The sequence below is a fragment of the Engystomops pustulosus genome, chromosome 1, assembly GCF_040894005.1.
Source record: "Engystomops pustulosus chromosome 1, aEngPut4.maternal, whole genome shotgun sequence".
Taxonomy (NCBI): domain Eukaryota; kingdom Metazoa; phylum Chordata; class Amphibia; order Anura; family Leptodactylidae; genus Engystomops; species Engystomops pustulosus.
In genome coordinates this window covers 134,567,495-134,593,947 of record NC_092411.1, presented here as the reverse complement: position 1 = coordinate 134,593,947, position 26,453 = coordinate 134,567,495, and the positions used below count along the sequence as shown (strand labels likewise).

Genomic DNA, 26,453 nt, shown 5'->3' with positions numbered 1-26,453 from the left:
ACACTACAATTAAATCCCTTTCTTTTCTTTCCTGTCTGTTTACCTTGTACATTATAATACAGTTAGATTTGACAATCATATATTTCGATAACCCACAGGTAACCTAAACACAAGATTCAATGTACTAAAAGTTTTTGATTTATTATAAAAATGATATAAAAAGACTGTAATCTGTGTTATCCCAGATGAGTTAAGAAACAGCAAATGAGTAGACATACACATTATATTGTTGGCCAGTTCCTCGACAATAGAAGATCTGTCTGGCTTTGTGCCACACTCCATCCTATAAAGAAGATTGGCCACAGTATAATCATACCCACACTCATCACTTCTGTAGCTTAGTTTTCTATCAGATACTAGTGATACTTTTGGCCTCGATACTGAGTTTACCATTTTATTGGATATATTATTCTCTTTCGGTAGACATGGTGAATTCTGGTGCTTTAGAGGCTATAAGCATGAATTCATACCCATATATCCTGTTGCTGTAATACATTACACAAATCACAATACTCATAGATTGCAGTGGAGTATACTCAGAAAATTTCCTTTAAAAGTCATCATTTCTGACTCCGATAGATTCTATTTTTTTGTCTTCAAAGAGCGGCACCCCTCCCCACTCTTCCTTGCACTCATTTCAGCATACTCAGACATACACTCAAAGGTTGATGTCACACATTCCAGCACAGTGATCACAAAAAGTGTCCCTATGAACAGTGAAATGTTAAAGTCACTACCTTATAAAGTACATAAAGCTGGATACATAATTTTTCTTATGATATTTGTTGGCTAGTAATACTTAAAAATCTGCCAGGGAGCTAATAACCTGCATGAACTGAATAGTCATATGAAAGAATAGATAGTGTGCATAGCAGAACAAAATACAAATTTGTGGAGTATCCCATCTCTATAATGTTATGGCATATTGCTAGGGTATGCATCGCCATATGATTGGTGGGATCTATCTTTAGGGGAAAAAAACAAATAATGAAGAGCCATCAATATTGCATTGTGGGTAACTATGCTGTCAGGAGAGAATTAAAGATTTGATTCAAAGGAGTTCGGTCTGATTTTTGCAGAAGATTCATTTTGCGTCCAAATCTACTTGGTCCAAACCAATGTTTCTTAAATTGTCCTGTAAATTAGAATATTACTCCTTCTAGTCTTCTAAAACACAGGTTTTTCATGAAATACAGTATCCTATTTCATTTATTTCTTAAAAAAATGTATTTTTGTTGCCCCACCCCCTCCTTAAACTTTGTCCAAGATGCAGATATGATTTGATGTCTGAAAAATCCCAGTTTGGTATGAAATCTACAAAGACCTATATGGCAAGCTCTGTGTAGCACTGCATAATCTGTGTGCTCTATATAAATAAAGGAATTATTATTGCAAAGCAACAAATACACTGCCTCTTTTCTAGCCACCAACAATAAAAAAGGTTGTTAATACATAAAGTTCTTGGAGAATGTGTTATAAAATACACAGATCTGTGGTTGCTAACTCACAGTTTCTCAGACAGGGGACGGGTCTCCTCCTTCAGACCCAAGCAGCCCAAGAAGTGTCACAATTTTAAAGTGTGCAATAAGAGTGAGAAGATATTGACAGGGTTGGATTATCAGTGGAACAATTGGAGCTCCTGTTCCAGGCCACACAATTCTCCCTATTTGGGGCTCCTGGAAGGAAGTTATAATGATAAAACAAATGTTCTCTCATTCATTCACTCCTGTTAATACAGCCTTTCACCTATTATTAATCAGCACTGGATGCCAGGGGAAGAAAAATAGGCAATTACCCTTAGACCCGCAAATTCACTAAAAAAGGTGAGCAGCAGCTGGTGATAATTTAAGGTTCCACCAATGTAAGGGTCAAAGTTTTTGCAATTTTCTACTAAACTTAAGTTTGCTGTAGCCTCCACTTTTTTTTGTGCAGGGAGAAACGGACCCAATTCTGAAAGATCAGTTATGATCAGCTTGCAACGTTGCCATCTTCCTTAGGATCATCGCTCCTGTGAGGTCATTAGGGACTGACATTTCTGCCAATGACATTTAGGCAGTTACCACGGGTCCAGGGTGTTACCGGCGAGGGGTTGAGCCCAAACACCAGACCTAAATCTGCGATGTTGGATGAATGCAGATATGTACAATGTGGGTACACATTACAGTGAGACAAGAAATGTAATTTTTAAGTCTCTTCAGCAAATGGAATGTTGTTGACTAGAATCTGATGGACCAAGATAATTAGGAAACTGCTATACAGAAATCTAAAAGGGTTGTCCAGGATTTGAACCTTAGGATACTATGCAAATAAGTTTTCCAGGATGGGAAACCATGCCATGGCAGCCATTTTGAATCCAACTTTTCTTTTCAATTGGAAGAGGGTCATGTAATACATCAAACTTATTGAGAATTTCAAAATAAAAGCAATGCTTAGTTTTAATGGAACTTTGTTCTTTCATGAGTTATTTACTGGTTTATGACCTTCTATAAAATGTGTATAAAGTGCTGCCCATTGTGTTGAATTGTCAATGAAACACTTTTCTCTCACTCTTGCCAATGCAGCACTGCAGTAGAAATGCTAGCACAAGCTTCCAGTATCTGTTGTTTCAGATGCTGCACATCTTGTATCTTCACATCATAGACAATTGCCTTCAGATTACCACAATGATAAATGTCTAAGTGGATAAGAACGGGAGACCTTGGTGGTCATTAATCTGACCCACAACGACCAATCCACTTTCCAGGGAACTGTACAGGTAGGAATGCTTGGACCTTTGGGGTCATCCAAAGGCAATTGTCTATGCTGTGAAGATACAGATGCAGCATCTGAAATAACGGATACTTGAATCCTCTGGTAGCATTTCTTCTTCAGTGTTGCTATCAGTGTGCCAAGAGTAGGAGAAGAGGGTTGCATTGATAATCCAACACAATGGGCAACACTTTTAACACATTTTAGAAGTGGTCATAAACTTGTAAAACACTCATGAAATAATAAAGTTATATTAAAACTAAGCATGCCATAGTTTTTCTTGTAAATTGTGAAATAAGTTTGATGTATTACATGACTCTCTTCCTACTGGAAATAAAGTTGGATCCAAAATGCCTGACTTCAAAATGGCTGCCATGGTCAACACTTCTTGATATCTTAAGCTGATATCACCAACCATTCATATTTCATTTAGGTGTATCCATATAAATGACCCACCCTGTACTATTGAACACCAGTTATCCTTCAGATAAGTACAGGATGACCTGCAAAGACAGTTTATCAGTTTAACAGTGTGTAATACCACTTTAGCATTTTTCTGCTTCATAGTAGAGAATGTGGCAATGTTACAGAAACCCAGTCCATACTACTGTCCACTTTGTAGCTTCAGCATAATATGTCACTCTCAAGCAGAAATCTGCTCTGCTGACGTCTGGGATTCATACACACAATCTATTGATAATAAAAGCTTTATCACTGGGATAATATTAGTGTGATAAAAGTAAAAAGATAAGGAAATCTTCAAAACTGCAAAATATGAAGAAATTGTGTCTTTAAAGTGTCCCCTTAAGAGACTTGAAGGTTCAGAGCAAAGCTATAAATCTCAGAGGAATCAAAGCAGTAGGAGAAAATGCTATTTACTACTTGTTTTGTGTAAATTCAGCAGAAACAAGTGATGCTATTGTCTTATTATTGAACTTCACAGCATCCTTAAAGCCGCAGCATCATTTGACAAGGTGACAGAATATATTAATTATCTGTATTATTTTGCTGAATGATTGTAATTGTGTCATTATTACTAACCCCATTGTTAGTAGAAAAACAGCTACCCACATCTGGCATGTAAAGGATATAAGAGATTGCGGTAAAGAGATTATCTGGTTGATATTAATGTGTGATTGTTGGGGGTTGATCTAATGAGGTTATAGCTTTCTCTAGAAGCAGTGGTTTCTTTTTTGCATATTGTGGCACCATAGTCCACACTAATGGGCATCCTAAGGATGTGATAAAATTGTATTTTTTCCCAAAACTCCTTTAACTTACTTGAAGCCTGGCTTTTCAGTCCTAAAGTAGAGTAGTTCCATTGGTTTGCAGTAAAAACCACAAAGCAGCTTGAACATGGGTTAAGTGCACTATCACTAGAGATGGCTGTTATACAAGTGATCCTGGGATGTTAAATTACATTGACTCAATTAAATCCCCCCTTCTTTGCCCAATCCACCAGTTAAAAAGATAAAACCGGTTTGTCCTCTGAAAATCTGTGATGATGCTAATGAATGTCTCCGGATTGTACGCTGCTAGAACTAGCCATAAATCACCATTTTGCAGCTTGAGCTGATAGCTCATTCAGTTTACAGCTTCCATAAACCCTGTCAATATAACTGTGGGGAAAAGCAAACCGTCATAAACAGGGCACTAATCAGACTGTTATATTCATCCGACAAAACCATCTTCTTTTTATAGTTATAAATAAATTAGTCATCATTTCACTGACAGCAATCTACTTAATTCTATGAAGAGTCACTGCCAGCCCCTCCATAGTGGGGGGAGAGAAAGGTACCATGGAGCACAGGCTTCATGCTCAGCAGAGAAATGGACAAAAAACAGCTAGATCCCAATGTATATTCACTGTACGATACACGTAAGAGTATTCCTTGCATTACTGTGTGTTGGAACTTCCTTCTTGAAGGGGTTGTCCGGAGATTGAAAAACATGGTTGCTTTTTTCCAAAAACAGAGCCACACCTGAGCATGATTTTACCCGGTATTATAGTTATATAGAGTTTAATAGAAATGAGTTCCAATACCACACACTACCCATGGTAGAAAGCAGCCATGATTTTCAACCTCTGTACATACCATTTAAATAACCCTACATTAAGGTAGGGGATTATAACCATGGCGAGATTACACTTTCATAATTGTATCTTTATAAACAAAGCAACGTATTAGTGAGTTGTTATTCATGCAATTACCCTACGGTTACAATATCCACTGAATACTGCCTCACACATTAAGGCTAGATTCACACATGTGTGGGCACACGTTGGCGCATGGGAGAGAAGAGTCCCCACTCTTCTCCATAGAGATATATGGAGCACGGCACCATAATACAGAGGAAGATAGGACATGCCCTATCTTTTCCCGGGTATGGAACGGTAGGCGCCGCACCATACCCTGCCATGCGGCCATTGTCAGCCTATGGGGGGCATATATAGGGCGCCCGTATATACGTCCTCCAAGGGTCGTGTGAATTCAGCCTAATAGAGATCCACACCTTCAGCTAAAAGATCATTCCTAAAAGTAATATATATGTTGCTACAATGTTATATAAGTTTATCTGATTGCTATGATATATACTGCAGACTACTGTCACTGTTTCTGTGGATTTTTAAGACTTTTTGTTAGGTATCAAGAAAAGTAGGATCACTCTACTCCATCCAGTAATAGATAAGACTACAGATTTTACAGTTATCTATTTGATCAATTATCTGCTCCTAACAAATAACATAGTTAAATATTATATCATATGTATGTATCTTCCCATATCTATTACCTACTATAGTATTGTTTTGTTACCTGTACAGATGTATCATTGTCGTAGATACTGAACTTTTAATAAAGAGAGAGACAGTACAAAACACACTAAGAGGGGAGAAAGAGAACCAAAAAAGGAGAAGAAAAAAAGAGAAAAGGAAAAAAATTTGAGAAAGAAAGAATAAATGATTTTGTGTTTAACAACTTTGTCACCAAAATAAAGATTTAATAAAACCTTTTGGCTGCTGAGGGGATGATGAATTCACCTGGGCACACTTCTATCCTCTTCCTTCTTTAAGAATTGTATCAAGGAGTAATATAATATTACAGTACATAAAACCTACTACAGGGAGAGCTAAGTCCACTACTTTGTGTCATTTACTTTGCGCCAACTTCTTCCAGGAGATATAGGTATTACCCTACACATAAAACTTCCCTCTTCATTCTCTTTATTCAATGGGCCATACATGCATTTGTACCACTACTCAAATACATTAAGGAATTACATAAAAAGAAATTACCTTATAAAATTCAGTTCATAATCTTACAACATATTCTTAACATATTCTGCTCTTATTTCAAGCAGTATGCTCCTCATATTGATCTACCAGGTACTATTCTCAACCATTGCCCTGGGAATAAATCAGTAGGCAACGTCTATTGAACGGTGGATGGAGAATACGCTGGGGATACACGATCCAACTGCTTCCTTGTTATACAATTGGCCGACTTCCCCTTGAAGAGAGAGCAATTCCAATTGCATTGATAGATTGAGCAAATACTATTTAAGCAATTCCGTATGAATTTTTTTTAATAATTTAAAAAAGGTGATTGTTAACATTAATGAATACAATGCTTAACTTTAACTTAAGATTTTCCAAAAAGATTGAAGACTGAATATTTTTCCCTATTGTGAAACAAAGAAATTGCAGTTTCCTAACTCGGATCATTTTTCTCATTCGCTCATCTTTCACTGCAATTGCAGTTCATTGTGTGCTTTACACGTTATGTCTTCTATCTCACAGAGCCCCCAAAAAGCAAAGGGTTAAGTTGAAGACCCACTAGCAGACCTAGAGTTCACAGGCATTAGATTTACTGGATTTTAATTCTGCAAACAACATCTGCCTCAGAAAGTTTAACACCTTCCCTGCCAAGCCCCTGGCCAGGGTACCATAGCATTTCCATTAGCGTGCTTATAAAATTCTTCAAAGCTGTCAGAACATCTGGAAATGGTGTGGTTAACCCTTCACGCCACAACAAGAGCAGCGATGCCAATGAAGTAGAAAGATGGTTAAGGAAATCGTAAAGAGACCAGCCAGTGCCTTCCCCTTTCATGCCATAGCCCTCCCCTCCCATAAAATTAATAGAATATGCAAGAAGGTATGAAGGGAGTATTAGTGGTAACATACAGTACCATGAGCTGTTCTGGCCTCTCAGTCAGTGTGGAACAGTTAACAGATCTCACTTCTGGCCTTCGTGCACAGAGCAAAAAAAAAAAAATAATAATAAATATATTAAGGAGGAGGGAGAGGGACACCAAAAAAATCTCTGGCAGTTTAAACAAGGAGGCAAACTCAGCTTTCTCCGCTCTGGTGCATTCCTTTCCCTGTATCTCCCAACCTCTTTTGCGTGTGTCCTGTCATATTTTCTTCAGCTGTTATATTGTCTGGGCTTGCGAGAAAACAGTCAAACTTTAAAGGAACGAAAAAAAAAAGGAAAAAGAAAAAAAATGCTTGTAAGTGACTGTCACAGCGGATCAGACTCACGTTGGATGGTCATTTTTTCCAAGGGAAGTGTTCCTCTCATAGTTCCTGAGTGTCTCAGTCATCTCTCCCTCCCTCCTCTCTGCCCTAAGCCCTCCCTTCATTCCCTCAATGTGCTCACCCCTCCTCCATCATGAGCCCCTCATACACACTCCTCACCTCCCATCTACTAGTGGCAATAAAAGATTCATGTGACTTGGAATCATAGCACAATAGCATATCCCTAATTTAACCTGAAAGGAATGTTTGCTTCATACATCATCTCCCACATAGAGTTCCTGCCACGCTGAGCTGGAGCATATGGAAAACATGGCTTTACAGAAGAAACAAACTATTCCAAAGTGAAACCTTTGTCCAGAAACATTTGTGATCTTTGGCTCAACCTCTGACCTGCCCTAGCAGTGTGACAGGCTTGTGACTGCCTGTGTCACTTCATAGCGGGCTCTCAGCTGCAGCAATCCTCAGGGCAGGCTCAGAGAAAAGAAGAATCAGTCATTTTCTTCTCAGCTGATGGGGAGTCTTAACCCTGCATGAGACCTTCCTTACACATGGTTCAGTAAGGCCATGGAGCTGAACAAACACATCCTGACTCACAACAACACCTCTTTTGTTGGCCCTAATCTGCTGTAAATTGGAGTAAAAGTTATTTGCATTGATTAAGTGTATAATTATACGGGGGTTAATAGTTAGATGGGAGAACCAGATACAACACTTATGCTGGATGATCACAGAAATAAAAAAATGGGGGGTCATCAATCTTTATTCAGGAGTCACTTTTGTGCATGTTTTTATTGATTTTGTCCAGGTTTTAGACAGGTTTTAGAGAGGTTTATATATCAAGCAGCTGAGTTTGGGGATTTTTGGAGATTTTTTTTTTTTTTAAAGTCACACAAAAGTCACAAACTCTTCTGCATCTCTTTCTAAACTTTTCCCTCTACCTGCTTAGGACTGGAGTTTATTTGTTCCAAAGTTACAACTTCTTACAGTGATTTGCACCAACATTGCAACTTTTTCAATGTTTCATTGTGTGCAAGTTTTGTGGTGGTCTTTGCACATTCTTTTCAGTGGAAACTGCTGGCACCTGTATTTAAGAAGGGTCCGAGAAACATTTGTGTCGCAGCTGCACTATACTGCACTGAAGGGAGCGTTCCTGTGCTCAGTCGGACCTTGCGCCATATTTATCATGCAAAGTCCAACAGAATTGTTGCAAACCCCATGTTAAAGGTAGGAGCAGTGCACTCTGTAGGAGCAGTGCAGGGAGCTCCAGATTCATGAAAAACTTGCGCCAGAAATCCAGAATCTGGCGCCCTCTGCACATTACACAGGCAAAATGCACATAGTGTACTGTTTTGATTAAATGTGGGCCACTGGTTGTCACTTATCTTAGTTTTTCTTTTTTTCCACTTATATGTGCACCTTTTTTGGTGTTTTTGCATAGATGTAAAATATTTACAAAGCTCACTGCAACATTTTTCAGGGTTTCCTAGTATATCTTTAAAATACAGGCGGCCCCCTACTTAAGAACACTCGACTTACATACGACCCCTAGTTACAAACGGACCTCTGGATATTGGTAATTTATTGTACTTTAGTCCTAGGCTACAATAATCAGCTGAAACAGTTATCACAGCTGTCTGTAATGAAGCTTTAGTGTTAATATTGATTCTTATGACAACCCAACATTTTTAAAATCCAGTTGTCACAGAGACCAAAAAAGTTCTGGCTCGGATTACAATGATAAAATATACAGTTCCGACTTACATACAAACTCAACTTAAGAACAAACCTACAGACCCTATCTTGTATGTAACCCGGGGACTGCCTGTACAGATGTGATTGTATGAAAAAGTCACAAACTTTTACAAAATCCCTGCAAAAAACTCCTCCTGCTCTACAAGGCACATATTTTCACATTCCTTTTATCTAGCACTTTGACCTACTATAGTGATATGAAATGTTTGTAGCCTAAAAATTCATGTTTTTTGCGGAAATCCACCTGCTTGTGAATCAATGACTCTGGTTTGTAGTTGAAGTAGTAATTTTACCAAGTTCTGCTCCATCTGAATACCCAAATATTCAATAAATGCACATAGAGGAAGTGATACTAAGTCACTAAAGATTCCCATACTTACAAGATAATTGACAGTTATGATTGGATGCAATGTCTATGGCTCATCATAAATTTGTACATATTAGATTATCTACAGTTCCTAACAATGTTAGCTAGCTCTAACATTTATATCAAGTAAATGTCAGCTACTGACACATCCATGTGACCATGTGAAAGCCACTTTTACCTCCCAGTAGAACCCTATGAACAAAACTCTATTGTCTATCTTTTCCTCTAAGGCCATTCTGAGTCCCAGAATCTGGATGTATATCGGCTAACAGCTGATCAGTCAACCAGTCATATTACAGTCTACGGTATCTTCAAAATATTCATACTGTATACGTGACTTATTTAAAACACCAATATTTATTATAAAACAGCAAATTCCAGAAATGTGTCTTTATAAGGCAGTAAAAATGGATGCTATCATTTGTGCTTCCCTCTTCTTAACTTTTTGCTAAATTTGTTAAGCAAATCCAATTGTGCCCTCTTTCCCTTGCAGCACAACTAAGGGCACATAACCTTCAAACCCCAGGCATTCATCTACACCCCCTTCTTGGCCATTTCATAAGATACTTTTATGGCCATTACCCTACATTATAGTTTACTGTACCCTCTTCTAACATACCAAACATCCAAATAAAATAGGTTAAAAACTACACCTGAACATTAAAAAATTGATATGTCTCGCACATTCCCGATGAACAGAGATTACTTGGCCTTTTGATCACTAATATCAGGTAATTTTTTTCCATATTGCATCGAGTTTGGCTTTAGTTATAAATAGAGAAGCAAATATCCAGTACAAGAAAAAACAAAGTAATAACAAAGTTAATTAGCATTTTAAGAGGATTTTAGCTGTGAAATGTTAGGAACTGCGCAAACTGTACAACACAGCTTCAAGACAAGTGGGCACGATGAGTGTTGTAGACATATGGTAGTTGTCAGACCAAAAATCTTCAGCTGATAATTAGACTATGTTGCCTATCACCTCCATCACGAGGAAGTGGTTGCCAGTATCTCTCATCATACAATGATAATACCATTGACAACAATGATAATCGAGTTCAGCTCTTCCTCATTGTCCCCCATGCCCAAAAGCACAAGACCACACCTACAATATTTCTTCTACATTACTGATTATTGACTAAAATAGTTGCTTGAAATTGTTTCAGCCAAGATCAACTGATATAAAAATAGAGTATTAAAGAAAGTTGGGCTTGTGGATATGTAACCTACATGGTAATACAAAGCACTTAACCCAAAGACTTAGGCTGAGGCTAGTGACCCCAGGCATCATTACAAAATAATTTTTTTAGACATTGTGATTTATGTACTTTTTACAGAGATTTTATCTTATAACTGTTAGATGGTATTATTGAGCATTGTAGTATTACTATTTAGGCACTATGTGGTACTTCTGCTGTAATTCACTTTTAAGAAAACACTGACTTCGATATTAGGATGTTTGTGTTATGTGTCCATGATATGTCACTGTTATGTGGGCACCATTCTGGTGTGGCCATTGTAAGTAGGAACTTTGTGGTATTGTTTGGTATTTATGAAAGTACAAGGCAGTACCGCCATCAACTGAAGGCATTACTTGAACAAAAATATTGACATCTGGGTGTTAACGGTTAGAGGTGTGTCATAACTTAATGGGACATTGTCCACTTTTCCTTGATAGCGTTAGTCTTTGTGGAGGCACACCCCTTTGACCATGCTTGTCAATTCCTGCATAAGTATTCAGAATATTCAGAAAGTTATAAGAAAAATTGTATATTTTGAAAAGACATTATAGAATAATAACATAGTCATATGAAACAATAGGAGCTAGGGCCTTGCTCGCAAGAGCTTACAATCTATGAAGAGGAAGAGGTTAGACAGGAGTAGCCATAGCTTATATAAAGGTCACCCCCCTGCAATAAAATGTTATAAGAAATGGCAGAAAGATATAACAGATTTAACTGCGGAAGAATGGGTGGACGCAACACACATGACCAGGAATAATATAAAAAACATGTCCCATGTTGTCTTCCAGACTTTTATTGTGCACAGGGTCCATATGACGCAAAAACGGTTAAATTATTTTGGGGGAAAAAAATTAAGAAAAGTGCCCAAGGTGCAGCCTGAAAGATGCTGACCTTGTACACATGCTCTCGAGGTGTACAAAATTGCATTGTTACCAGACAGATGTCCTTCATAGGTTACAGACAGTTTTAATTGACCTTTAGTCTACAGGTCTGCATCTTGGGCACAAAAATAGGTGTCATTGACTCGGTGTATCCCGTGTATATTAAAAGGCCTTTTTCTGCCAAGATTGGTAATTTTGTGCCATTGTTAGGATATGGAGGCACCCAAAGTCAAGGCTTGGGAAGAAAGAGTGGATATTCTATTCTTAGCAGAGAAACACGAGGAATTTGAAAATGGCGTAAAAAGAGATACGACAAGGGATATATGGTTGAATAGATCGAACTCCTTCTGTAGTTTCTACCGGTAGAATATATAATGCTTCTTTTCTTTTTTTTTCCTCTCTCTTTTTATTTTGATATGCAACTTTGTTTGTTGGCTGTCCAGTAGGACTTGCTCTCTGAGTCTCATATTAAACGCCAGCCACCAAGGGAGGGTGAGTAGGGGGGTTGGAATGGGTTTTAAATGGTACATTTCTCATAGTTCTATTGTGAAACCGCTGGAAAGTTAATGTTTGCTTATGTATGAATAGAATGTATTTTGTATTGTTGTTTTTTTTTTTTCAAAGTAAAAATTTGTTAAAAAAAGGTCTTCCCATTCTTCATAAAATATTAGACTAATTAGATAAAATAATTGAGAAATAAATTATGCTGTTGCATGAACCAATGATTAGTCGCCATCTTATATGCAGAGTTCTAGATGAATAGGACTGCAGAGAAGTCTCTAGATTGGTATCAAGGACTAGCATGATTACATAGGATGGAAGAAGCTTTGGTAGTTGGGTATTAGTCTGATAGTCCAGTGTAGGACTTGGTGCAGATTGGTAGAAGTCCTGATGACGTGTGTGGGAGGTTCAATTTAAACTTGAGTGGGAGGTTCGTCGATAATTTTAGATCACTGGCAGATTGAGGGGTGGGATAGATTGGGATAAGGGAGGAAAGGTACGTACAGCACTGTGCAGAGTTTGTGGATAAAAGTGACTAGTTTAAAACTGTACTTGGAAGGAGACAAGCAACCCATGCAATGACTGGCACAGACTGGAGGGATTTGTGTAGTGTCTGGACTTAAGGATAAATCTGGCTGCTGCATCAAAAATAGATTATAAAATATAAACTTGAAATATCACAAAACTACTTCCATTCTTAATATTACCTGTGCTTCAGAAAAAGTGTAAAAGACAAATAATGCATGATGGTAAAAAGCTAGTCTAAGCAAGATGCAGTGCTGTGTGTGTGGCCAAGGCAGCAGGACGTAAAACTAGTGGGGAAAAAAGACAGTTCTCTATAATACAGCCCTGGAACAGGCAGCTGGCCTGACATGCTAATTCAGCGCTTTAACAAATCAATGCCACTCGAAAAAAAAAAAAGTACAATGCTAGTCCTCACTGGGGTGGATGTCAAGGGACCAGGAAAATGCATCTTCAAGTATTTCACATTAGGAGCGGATAATGTGTTAATTTATAACTCCTCACCCTATACACTCAGATTATCCATCTGTGTCAGCTCTCTGACTCCTTAAATTTATCAACAAATAAATACACAAGGAGAGAGCGCCTGGGTGGAGTTTACTGGGGTAGGGGCAACTAATGAATGATCAAGTGGGTACCCTTTTTACCTAAAATTATCTGTGCATGTTGTCACATTCATGGTTAAGTCATAGTTTCCCCATTTCACTCAGCGGCTCCTGAATATCAAGACTTGCTGAGGTGGTGTGGCTGATTGCATTGGGAACCATCCGTCAAAGGTGACAGAGAAATGGTTGACTCAGCAAGAGCTGCTGTCACTGAAATTTACATTGGGTGCCTTAACAAAGTCCCAGTGAAAACATACAAGAAGTGATTTGGCTTTAACCCTCGATATCTTCAGTTTGGCCACAGTCGTTGGAGATATTTGTAATTTCCCTTGAGCCTTTCTGTTGTGTAACCAGGATAGCTTACTGGAATTTCACTTGATAGACGCGTTTGGCATGATATCCTATTGCTCCCCCCCCCTATGTACAAATGAACAAGGTAACAAATTGCTGCAGAACGTTACAGCAGGAACTTCTTCAATAGAAATGTTATATGTATAGTATGTATCTTATCTGTCTATCACCTATACACAGCATCTATCTATCTATTTATCTATCTATCAGTCTAATCTGTACATATGTTTGATTATCAATCAACCTATTTTCCTGTCTATCAAATCTTTGACCATATATTAAAAAAATTAAATAAAAGACCTATATAACAATATAATGAGCCGTAAGTAGAGGGTATTGTACACACTTACACATTTATATTGGGTTCCTGCTCTTTATTGAGTTCACTCAATGCAGCAATGACCTACAGTAAGCTCAGGTATGTGCCCTCCTTCTGTAGGAGGGCACAATGGGGCACATTTACTAACCCAGTCCCACGGAGTTCACGAAAGTGCATTGTCTGACAATAATGCACTGTGCCGCGATTCACTAAGATCGTGCGCCCGATATCCTGCATGTGTTGCTTCCCCGCTCAGAGTTCTCAGCTGGAGTTCACCTTCCTCTTCCGGTGTATGTAAGTGTTTGATCTTCCGACACAATTTAAAAGTTAAATCCTGCACTCAGTCCGAATCAGTCAGATCATCTGACCCCCCCCCCCCATTTCTGTCGCATGAAAGCCAGTGCAGCCGACAACGTCAGAAAATCCGACAAAAGTGCGGCCGTGGACCCTTAGTAAAAAAGCCCAAATGTGTCATACACCAGGACCCTTTGTGTAATACTATGGTGTTAGTATTAGATTTTAGTAATGCACAACCAACATGAGGCAACTACATGAGGCAGTCCCCAGGTTATACCTTCATTACAAAAGACATTTGATAACTTTTATAGTCGGGACGGCCTGTATATGCAATACAGGAATATACAGGAAAATAAGGATAATAATAATATTATTTATAGATATTGTGGGACATAAATTGAGCAGTTCATTAGTAAATGTATTCCTCTTGTTTCACCCCTTCCTCTTCATAGACTGTAAGCTCTTGTGAGCGGGGTCCTCACTCCAATTGTTTCATATGACTATGTTATTCCTCTGTTATGTCTTTATGTGTTATTTTTTGTGTACCCCATGATCTGTAAAGTGCTGCAAAACATTATGGTGCTATAGAAATAAAGATTTATTATTATGAAATGTAAACAGTACAATGTACATAGCGGATAACCTGAAATCATTGAGTCCATTGAAATTCTCCAGAAGCCCAGCAGTAAGGTGTCTGCTGTGTCTGCCTCCTCCTGCAGCCGTAAATTGCTGTATCTCTGCTCATCATTATGGCACGGTTAATCCTTTCCCCTTTTCCTTCTGGGCTCACCTAATGGGTTAAAAGGCTAGACTACATTTGTGACTCGCTGGTGACATATAATACTCAGGTCCTTCATGCAATCAACTTTTACTTGACATGTATTTGCTCATCACAGGACCCACATTACCGCTGGGAAAATGAAGAAAAACCTAAATTAACACTTGACATTCAATATGGTCAAGTCCTTAATTGGCTGGGCTTCCTGAGAAAGCAATTTTCTATTCCCCAAACCGTTCGTGTGTCATGTGTAGAGCTGTGCTCTTGGACATAACTGCTGTCCCTAGCTCACTCTAATGAGAGCAGATGAATTAGGGCTACGTGACACGATTTTAGCAGGGCGCTCTCTCTGTCCCTATGTCCTCCCAGCGCTATCTTTTATATGCTCCCACTGCTGGTGACAGCTGTGTGGCAGAGAGCGGATGAGGGGGAGGACATGGTCTTGTAATACTTGTATATACTGGGGACAAAAGAGCAATTTTAGGAGCAAGATGGTCATAAAAAAACCTGTTCAGTTTATGTGTCTTATACAACACTGTACACATAACATTATTTGGAAAAATATTATAAGCCTCAAACTGCATATGTTGTCTATCCATCACATGTGACGTCAATCAATGAAAAATGTTCAGCTTGTCAAACAGATGGGTGTCAAAAGCAGTCAAAAAATTATCTACTTCACTCAAATGTTTGAGACAAGAGTCCCCTTAGCAGTGGATGATAAGCAATTAGTGTTTAGGATCTTTGGTTACACTACTGATTGTCGGGATGGCTGTAGGTCAAAACTAACTTCTAAAAATATATAATAAACAAATTATCATTTAGATCCACATATGCACTGTCCCAATAGTAGCCTTATATGTGTTTAACTAAATGGGACGATCCAAAAGATATAGCATAAGTATTAGATTGCCGAGGGTGTGGTATAATTGATCTAAGATGCTCCTGCATGAGTGCCATTCATTTCTATGGATCTGGTTCTTTGCGTTGTTTATATATGTTCTTGTAATCCACGGAGCTAGTGGTCAGACCCCTGTTGATCCAATACTTTACGTGTACAGAAAAAAAATCTCTATAAAGGACACATCTGTATTCTGGTGCCGGTGCTGGTCAATGGCTAGGAGATATGTTATACGTACAATCTTTCATTTCAATTCTTGTAAGTGTTCTGGTTGGTAAAATAAGACATCTCAATATAGAATTATATACAACTCCAAGTATCTCAAACCTAAAATGATTATTACTGACCTATTATATAATCATAGTGCTATAGTAAATAGATATAATTATTATTCATGGAAGCATTTTTATCATTTACACATCTAAAGGAAGACATAAGCAAAGTAAAATAAAGCAAAAACAAAAGTCAAAAAGACATTTTAGAAAGGTTAAACATCATAGTTATCCGGACAACTTCTGTATTGTGTGTTTGTTAAACGGCCGCTTCTACTTGCTTCCACACACTTCAGCCCTTACCCTTTCTATTGGGACTAAGTGCATAGAAATTACAGTATTATTATTTGTGAGACATGCTGCTGGTCTGTGGTTACATTTTTGTCTGCCTGCCCACCTTTTTAAAGTAAAAATTACATTTGGTGTAAGTCATGTCTCTTCTAGTAATGTCTGGAGGTTGACATTTTCCCCCTCTGATGCAGATTTTTGAATGTCGCACAAAGCGAACATGAGAAACTTTTCTATAGTCTGTTATTTTTTTTTTCCGGAAAGTCTTAAAATAAAAGTAATCCCTTTCATTCTTTTTTTCTATACTATCAGATAACTAGATACTATCAAAAGTTAATATGTAATGGCAGAAGAGGAAATCATTCCTGGGATTAGAGATCCCTTTTTGTTGGGTCATGTAATCCTATGGAGACCATCTTCCTTTACTTGCTTTTCCAGGAGCTCACCATTTCAAGCACCAGATTTTCTTTGTATGGGCTGTAATACATAGGCTCTCAGACTGTTCCTGTTACTAAGCAATGATATAGAATAATATATAGTCTCTAAGGTTAAGTATGATAAAATAAATGCTGTTCTCCCACCAGGTAGAGATGGCACAGTCACTAGCTGCCCAGGTGATGCTGTGCTAAGGTATCATGAGATGAACAGCAGACAGATAGAAAAATCTAACAGTCAAGATGCTGTCTGATCATTAAAGACCAGAAGTAACATTTTAGGAAAAATGATGCCTCTCAAATTCTGCTCTTCATTTACATGTGTATCAATCGAGTAAAGGGTGCAGGGATAAAAGTAAAATAAAAAACTTTTTGTATATCGCTGTTTAAACAGCTGTTAAGTGCACATAAAAAACAAAGTGATGATCGTTTAAAAGTGCCCTATGTTTGCGCAATTCCCACTTAGTCCAAGAGGGTCTACTAAAAGTGAGGACTAATTATATGAAGAAATGTTCATTCTTTATCATCGTTGACAAATTAATGAACCATCAACTGTGTTCACTACTACAGAATTTACAGAAGGGGCCTAATGTGTAAAATTGTCTGTATACAAAAAACTAAACTAGATATGAATAAGACAATAAAGTGGAAACAATCCATATGGAATAGAAATTAAGGCAGTTATGAATTGCCTCAAGATATGTTCTTCATTTAACACATATTTGGTTCTGTCTATGATGAAAAAAAGACTGGCATAAAAAAATAAATCATATAACAAACATTACCTTATTCACCCCCAAATGTTAGCTATTGGTCATCTACCCACAAATATACTACAAAGGAATGACATTTATTAAAAAATGTCTGGACTCCGACATGTCAGCTTTATTGGTATTGATTAAGAGCCAGGAAAAGTAGCTATTACTTGGGTGTTCCAGGCCACAGTAGCCCTTAGTCATAGTTGTTCCAATAAAGCTGACAGTTTATGGATTTGAAGCCTGTATATGTTGATATACCTTTGACTTCTTAAATCTATTTGACCAGTCACCAAGTGTACATCCACATGGCAATGCTGCAAGTGCATGAGCTGTATTGTCATCTTAGTAATGGCATTTACATGGCTGTCTATTCAATTTTCGCTATACAGTGTCTTATTCATAATGTGATACATAGACAATTACCAGTTTACTTTTAGCCAATCAGTAATGGCTCAGGGAATAGCAATATTTGCAACCAATGGCAATGTCTACATGAAGTTTGTATGTTCTGTTTTTGTTTTTTTTCTGTTTCTGAGGATTCCTCCAAATACTGCTGTTTCCTATTCTAATGGGGAACTTAGCTACTAAGGGTAATGAGTGATGGCAATGTCCGGACGTGATGCATAATAAATTGTCTCAGCTGGTTTATCTCCCATTTGTAGACTGTTGTCTATTACCAATTATTTGAAGCTCTAGTGGATTTGTTGTCATTGTTGGAGAAAGCCAGTTATTTCCCTACATCACCATTAGAGTAAAAAGTAAATTTACATGGCAACCATTTTTGGAGATGCATGCCAGCAATTTTTCCAACAATGAGAACTATAGGTATGAAATGTTTTGGGATAGCAGCACGTAGATAAATACTACAATCAGTCTCAAGTTAAAGCCTATATTAGTGATTGCGACCCTTTTAGAGACTGAGGGGTATATTTATCAGGGCCTCTGTGCCAGTTTAGTGGTGTAGGGGCCCTGAAATAATTGCAGATGCTATCTTATTGCTAGCACTTGTGATTTTTTGCCCCAATCCTCCACCTTCACACCAGTGGGGTGTGAAGGGGCATGAAGGGGGGGTGGGTGAACGGCCAAGCAGAGGATGTTGCCAGCACCAGCCGTTACTGTCCTCAAGCCGGCGCACTCGATGCTGCCGGCGTCTTTTCACACAAGCGCCGGTGTCTGATAAATATCCCCCTGAGTGCTCAAACTTTAAAGGACATCTACCACCAGATTACTAGTGGTGGAGTGTCCTAAGTAGGCTGCTCATTAGGTCTTGGGGATGGGGGGGGGGCTGTGTTTTACTTGTATTTTGGCATCTTTATTGCCGATATAATAACTTTGTAAAGGTGCCGAAGGTGCTCAGGCTGACGGTGCCTCTCAGCTTTCACTGACTGTAATTTATGCATGCCCCGCCACAAGCCTCTTCCTTCCACCAGCCGGAGAACTAGGATTCAGCCAGTGAAATCCAAAACTTTCAAGGACACCTACATAGGGGTGGGGGGGCACATTTGGAAAATCATTGTAACTACTCTCCAGGGTCCCACTTTATAGGAAGAATCATGAGTTCAGGAGAACAACCTCCAAAGATAACTGTCCCTGTCTGTACCATCTCACTCTTCCTGCATGCACAACTCATGCAAACAAACGTAGTTTCCTTATCAGCTCACACTATACGCAATCTAGGCTATGAGACCTTTGACATGTTATGTAACATCACGGGACCTTCTTTACACTTTGTTCTTTCTTATAACCTGTATGCTGTTACAACATGTTTCCTCAATGTCCTAGAATAACATCCTTCATCTCACTTAGTTGCTGTACACCAGGTTTTGTAATTTCCCAATTCCAAATACCAAGTGACATTAGATAAGGTACCAGTGTACTCTATTTTCTAGCAGCACCGAGCCAATAAAAAAAAAGGAATGGTTTCATGAATGCTCTCATTGTACACTGGCTCTTCATATCCAGGCTTTCAAATGACAGTCATATGCCACCAGCTGCAGGAGGCATTTCAGCTATGTCAATCGCTCTAATGTAGCAAAGGAGGACAGGGTAACATAGAATTAACCCACTCTCTACTGTTCTAGATACCACTAATAGTTATCACCTTTATCACACTATTCATTATAGAATACAAATTATTTTTACTTTTTTATGTTCTCTACTTTTATTTTTGGTTAAAAATGCAACAATCACATCAATAGAGTTTTCCTTAAATCCATGATAAACATCAAGAAATGTTCATAGAAACCAAGAGATACATGAAAAGTGTTAGGTATATGTTTTCAATTGTCAGCTACAGAGTGCAACACTATGTAAGATATATTCTTTTTACATTACAAAAGTATATACAAAGCATTTCGTAGGTAAAGTGAATAAGTACATGTTTATTATACATAAAGATACTGCAACTATTATTTTAAATATATGTTATTTCTAATAGCAACTTCTTCCTCTTGAGTGCATTTTTTGTACTTTGCATACAGTAGTTCAGTGAATCAAAATGCACCATATTGGTGAATGTGGCATACTCTATAGTTACTTTTCATACCAGTATACTTCCCCATAGCATTTCAGTATAAATTAATGTACCCTCTAAATATCATGTCTTCAAAGGGTTACACCCAGTTCTAACAGTTATATTCTACAAGGGAATAGATGGTCAAGGATTTCCCAAAGTCTTTAAAGTGATTCCAATGAAACTTTTCAATTATAGCTCATAAATGAATAAGACAACTGTCCTGAAAAATGTCACATGGCCACCCACAGCATAGTAAGTAATTCCTAAAAAAACATTACTCATTATACCACAGGGAACTTAAAGTGTAGCTTCGACATTGAACACCATGTTAAAGTTTGCACATAGACATAATTTACATCACAAGATAAAAAAAAATTGCACACATATTTCCTTACTTATCTTGTGCTGATCTTGAGTCACATCACGTCTAACCCATTATCATAACAGCATTTTTGATACTCCAGAACACCCTGCTTATTCATGGGTGCTTACATGTGCCTACGGCTCTTATGCAGACAAATGTGTCACTACGGTAACAATAAAAATACAACCATAGGTAGTCTAATTCTCTAATACTATGTCTTAAAAAGCCTACACTTTATGGTAACATAAAATTAGTAAGTCAACAGGCCAGCAGTAGAAGACAAATGTAAGTGAAAGATAGCAGAAATAGACTACCTAGGGTTTTTGCCTTTGAATATCCTTGTTTTATACATACATGATTTTAGAGCAGCTTTTTCGGGGGGGGGGGGGCTAAATTGTAAAAATTAGCAAACAGGTGTTACTAGTTGCGGGTTTGTCACTTCACATCCCCAAAATTCCCAGTCTGTGATGATCATATCAGACTATGTAAGGGAGAACCCTTTAATCAAAGATATAGATACAGCCATTTGCCATGCAATGTATTTATAACATTCTAAGGAATGGCACAAATCTACAAGCAGATGTTTCTAAACTGTCATTTCAAAGAATTCACGTATTTACTAAAACAGATAGCCAGCAGGTGCTCCTTAGTACTGAGCAGGAGAAATGTAGGTAAGGCTTCAACATCCAAAAGCTTCCATAGCAATAGACCCATCCACCCTAAATGCCATATGCCAGTCATAAACATGGTATCCATCTTTAGTAGAGCTACGCTTGAACAAGGCATATGAGTGGACAGACACTAATCATGCAACTGCAATTTGTTCTGCTATTGTTGAAATGGAACTGGTGGAAATTAAACAATGACATTCCTCAGACACCAATAGTACCAACTCCATAACTTAGAATCAAATGACCTAGGTGGGTGCGGGATAGATTTTCCAAGGGAGCGGCAGATACATTTTTAATATTTTTTAAAGATTTTTTAAACCATTTAATATAAGCCAATTAAATTATAAAAAGTCCTTTCAACCATCTTAAATTCTATACAGTTATAGGTCTTTATTTTCCTCTTCTATAATGATGACAATTTAATATATACAAATGATATCTGTTTCAAGACATTAACAGTATTTCTCCTCTTTCACTATCACATAAATAGTTTGCTTGTAGAAGTCGAACAAATTCCCTATAACATGTCTGGCATCTGGAGTAGCCTTCAACACATTCCCAACCACATGATTTGTGATGCTTTGAAGGTGCAAAAGCAGCACAGATGCACTACAGCGCCTGAGATCATTAAAGAACAGGCATCTTCTCTAATGCTTATGTCTATAGTCCTGTGCATATTTCTCCAATTTTTACACCTGTCATTTGTACAGTCATGTAACATCCGCAAGAGCAATAAAGTCAGTATATCAATATGTTCTATCTTTTTCCTGACTTATCACAATATACTGGTTTTTGGTGCACAAAAATGGTCTCAGGTAGCAAAAACTTAAACAACGGAAAGAAATGGAAGGCAACCGGATAGTGGAAAAATAAATGAGCGAAAAAAGAATAATAAAAAGCAAATGGAAAAGTTCAACATTGTGGTCACATTATGTATAGCATTATGTCTGAAGGCTGTTCATAGCTCATTAACACGACAAGACTGCTAAGGCTTCAGAGTGTATGGAGGTGTCAGATGTGGAAGCACCGGGAAATATCAGCATGGGAAGGAATCAGTATTGCCAGCGAAGTCTCATTCATTAGAGCACTTGGCACTCGCTTCCTCACTAGTGCAGGCAGCCTGGTTGTGACAGTATGCTGTGTGATATATTCCCTAGATGCAGAGTTCTGAGCCTTTCCCATATGTGACAGACAAAAAGATCATGTAAGCAGCTGAACGATAGAACAGTTAAAAAGAGCAACTTGTTCTGCCACTAATACGACTACAGTATGTGTGCCATGTGCAGATAACATTTTCCTCTCTTTAGAATGACATTCATTGGTGCCGACACTGACATGTCACTTATACAGGAATATTATTCCTTTTATTTGGTGGATATTCAAGCATATGTCAAAACAGAAAACAACATATACCGTAGATCTGCTGGAAAGTGGGAGCAGAGTTTGTTGCTCTGTAAAGCATGCATGGTCATAGAGTGTCCAGAGAATCTGGATTCTCATGTGATGGATCTGTGATTCATTTTAAGTTTAAGAAATAAGCTTTGGGGTTGTGGGAGATGGGGGTGAAATGGGGCACGGGGTGATGGGAAAAAAAAGGGTGCAAGGGGTTATAGTAGTCCATTGTATCACACGTTTCTCAATCTATGGCAGGCAGTTACATATTGTGCCGCCATGGTCATTATGGTTTCTCCTTCTCCCAGCAGGATGGAGATCTTCTCTTCCACCTCCATGGAACTGAATTGTTATCTATCTATTCAATCTACCTGTCTGTTTTAATTTCAACTGCATTATATCTATTTACTGTACCTATTACCTATCTATCTGTCTATCTAAATGTCAATCTATCTTTTTAGTTTATTCCTCTTAAGGAAACAAAAAGGGTGCATTGAAAAAAAATTAACCTCATTTTGCAAGCCACAGTAGATGGCTGCTATATTCTCCAGCATACTTGCTCTTAAATAATGCAGATCACTTTAGTGTCCTAAGAATAATGGCCATTAAACACTGTTGCTTTTACTATGATTCATTAGGAAAAAAAATTAACTATTTGCAGACTACAAAAACCAAACAAGATGCAGAAGGAGTAGAAAAGTGTCTGGTTATGTTAAATAATATAAAGCAAGACACAGGACAGGCAAACATGAAGCTTGCGATTGCTTGGGTTGCAGTTGACGCCAGGATTATATCATGTCGGACAAGCTGTTCTCCTATAATCAGCCCCATGGTGTCACAGTGACCTGGCAAACAGAGAAAAGCTTTTGCTGGCGCTTGGGGTTTGGCAGTCCATTCCTTGCTACAGTCCACAAAAGTTCAACCCGTAAACTACTAAGAGATTCCCCTGCCGGCATGTTATCAGCTTTACAGGGTTCTCCTTGGCACATACGCAAATAGACAAGACCCAGGCGATAAAAGAAATTATGTGGTGGACAAACATGCAACAGCCAAGATGAACCCTGGACATAGCCCTTTTATCTTCCTTTAAATATTTCTCACTTCACTATTCCGAGCTGCAATCTTACTTCATTAATTCAACTTTGAAGTAAGTAAAGTAAATAGGCAGTCCTATGGAAAACAAAATTTATGGATTACCTGCAGCTTGGTAGCAAAATAGCATACTAATTTCAAGAAGGGTTCTTACATTTTAAAAAAGTAGACCAGCATACTATATATGTTATATATACTACATACATATAATACAGTAATTTACACATTTTAGCATTATTTCATGACTTGAAGTCAGACTCTGTAATAAGATAAAATAATACATTTTATAAAGAAATAATTAAAGCATTTGAAGGGTACATGACTGCTACTAGGAAATAGGGTGACTTGAAAGTCCTGACAAAAATGATATTAGAACGTTGAAGGCACAGTAGTGAGATAAACTTTACTCCTAAACACGACCAATGTAAAAACACAGCTCTTACACAGTTTGCATTTTAGCATATTAACCCAACAAAATATCTTTTAATTATCTAGGGTCCTATCTGCTAATCCCTGACATAATGTGGTTCATAGGAAATGCTCTTATTTCATAAACATGTATAGGCCAACATTTGTAGACACATCAGATTACTTAAACTTCCTGTCAAAAAGCTAAAAAGTCATAAAAAGCCAAAATGAAAACAAACAGCACGTGCAAAGCGGTTTAATTGAGTGGCGGAGATAGTTTGTTTAGTTTGAAAGGAAGCTGAGGTAATATAATGCCTTTATGACAAGTTCTTGTAAAATCTACAGAGAGGCATGGTGTTGAACTTTACTCTTCTGCTGAGAGAAATGGCCAATATGAACAAGCACACTGATAGGATGGCAGAATCTGATACTCAAATCTCTAATATATATATGAAATATATATAATGTATATATGTGGGGAAGTACTAATGGTGTTAAATAGTACTCCTTGTAGGCATCCCTTCACCAAAGCAGCCTATTATAGAAGGACCTGGCATACAAGAGGTTAAGTCAAATGTTTCCTATATTAACAAGTCAATTGTTCTTTTGATCTAATTTCCATATGTTTCTATAGGCTTTATTAGGAATTTTTGGGATGATTTGCAGTCCCCATAGCATTTGTTCTTTGAACACCAGAACATATTCTATGGTTCACTGACAAATCGCTATGCCTTCTCACTCCACGCCAGAATATACATAATGATACAGCATCATATAACCATGCCAGAACAGCGACTTAAAATATGAAGTCACATCAGTGCGGACATACTTACTCACTTACTCATTAGTTAAACTGTGCCGTTGACATTTATGGATAGAGATGTAAAGAATCTACGTTGGCATTAAATACTTCTCTTTTACATTCTCAGAACTACATGCACTAGCTCATAGGACATTATTGGTAAGATGATAAGCCTAATACTATATACCAACCAAGTAACTCGTGAGCATATTTAATGGATGTAGAACTTACTAAGAGTAGGGATAAATTGCTTCAAAAGGGCTGGTAGAAAGATGTAGATGAGTCGTAAGATGTGTGACTACATGCGAAGCCTCAATGCAACAAGTAGGCCCCTCCACCAGCTCACATATTCTTATTCAAGCTCTCTTTTTGTAACAATGTTCTTACCAGAATATCCATTCAATAACATAAAGAGATTTGGTGGAAGCTGTAACTATTACAATTATTTACAACAGTTTACCATGTTACAATGACACTACAATGGGAAGAAACTATTAATCAGAGCACTGAATGCAATAGAAATCCATGGGAAACTTCTTGATGTGCCATTAAATGACATTATTCTTATTGCTAACAGTAATAAAAGAACATGTCGACCAGTTACCATGCCTCTTTTGGTTTGCATAAATTAAACTTATCTTGTTTTAATACATTCAATATAAGTGGACACACATTTGTGTCCAAAACTCCTATTACAGTCAACCTGAAAGCAGTTGGTGTTTGCCAAAGATACATCGCATACATCTTAAATTCAGAATCATATGACAAAACTACTTAAAGAATATAAAGATACCTGACTCCTCTATATGTAGTATGTTGTATCTTTTGAGAAGTGATTAGCTGCTGCTAGGGATGGTAAAAAACAGACTACTCAACCAGATGTCTAAGGTTGTCTCTTATCAGTGGCCACCACTAGTCAATAATCCTCCAAAAAATACTTTAAGTAAGAATATCTGGTAACTTCATAACAAATGATTAAGTAGATGCAGTAAATCTTCTTAGCTTATGATGGGAATAAACAGAACCGGCACACAACATATAACGTCCAACTGGCCAACATAAAACAGCAACATTATATCTGTACAATCATTTGATGAAAGAGACAGATAAGAGTAGAGAAGCAACCGGTGAAGTAGGATAACACATAAAAAGGGAAGCAAAGTAAAAACACAAAATGACAAATGAAGGAGTGTTCAATATGAGCGAAGACTCACAAATGCAAATCACTCTCATCTTATGAGAAACAAAGTTATTTATATATAGTTGGAACCTCCTTAGTCTGAAGCCATATCCCCCATTATCCATTACTTCATAGATCTTGGCTAACTACTGTATATCATTATAATGAGCTGCAATGATGGGTAAACCGGTGACTGGAGTGTAGGGAACATTCTGAAACACCCTGGTGAGAATTATGAATGGAACTTGCAGAGTAGCATGGCCGAGGAGGTGTTTAACAATATATACATAATTAATTATAACAAAATAAAAATTCCAATAACATACAAAAACTCAGCTACCCACAATATTGTGCCTGGGAAATTGTGAACCACACTGAGAAAAGAGACTGTAAGAGACTGCAATCTGTGTACAGCACTACGGAATATGTTGCTGCTTTATAATTAATGCAAGTAAATAAATAGAAATGCTGAAC

General features: G+C 37.7%; 1 protein-coding gene across 4 annotated transcripts in view; it reads right to left on the bottom strand.

The window, feature by feature from the left end:
- BNC2 (basonuclin zinc finger protein 2) overlaps positions 1–26,453 on the bottom strand; it is a 407,165-nt gene that overhangs the window by 134,056 nt on the left and 246,656 nt on the right. Inside the window, exon 1 of one of the 4 annotated variants that reach the window (XM_072154134.1) lies at positions 7,289–7,326. The exons of 2 other annotated variants lie outside the window; for them this stretch is intronic. Coding sequence is in view for 1 of the 2 variants with exons in the window: in XM_072154115.1 (XP_072010216.1) it covers positions 6,937–6,939 (3 nt within the window). In the remaining variant the exon portion in view is untranslated. Of the gene's footprint in view, positions 1–6,936; positions 7,038–7,288; positions 7,327–26,453 lie in introns of those variants that run through there. One more of the 4 variants, XM_072154115.1, reaches the window with a different exon arrangement.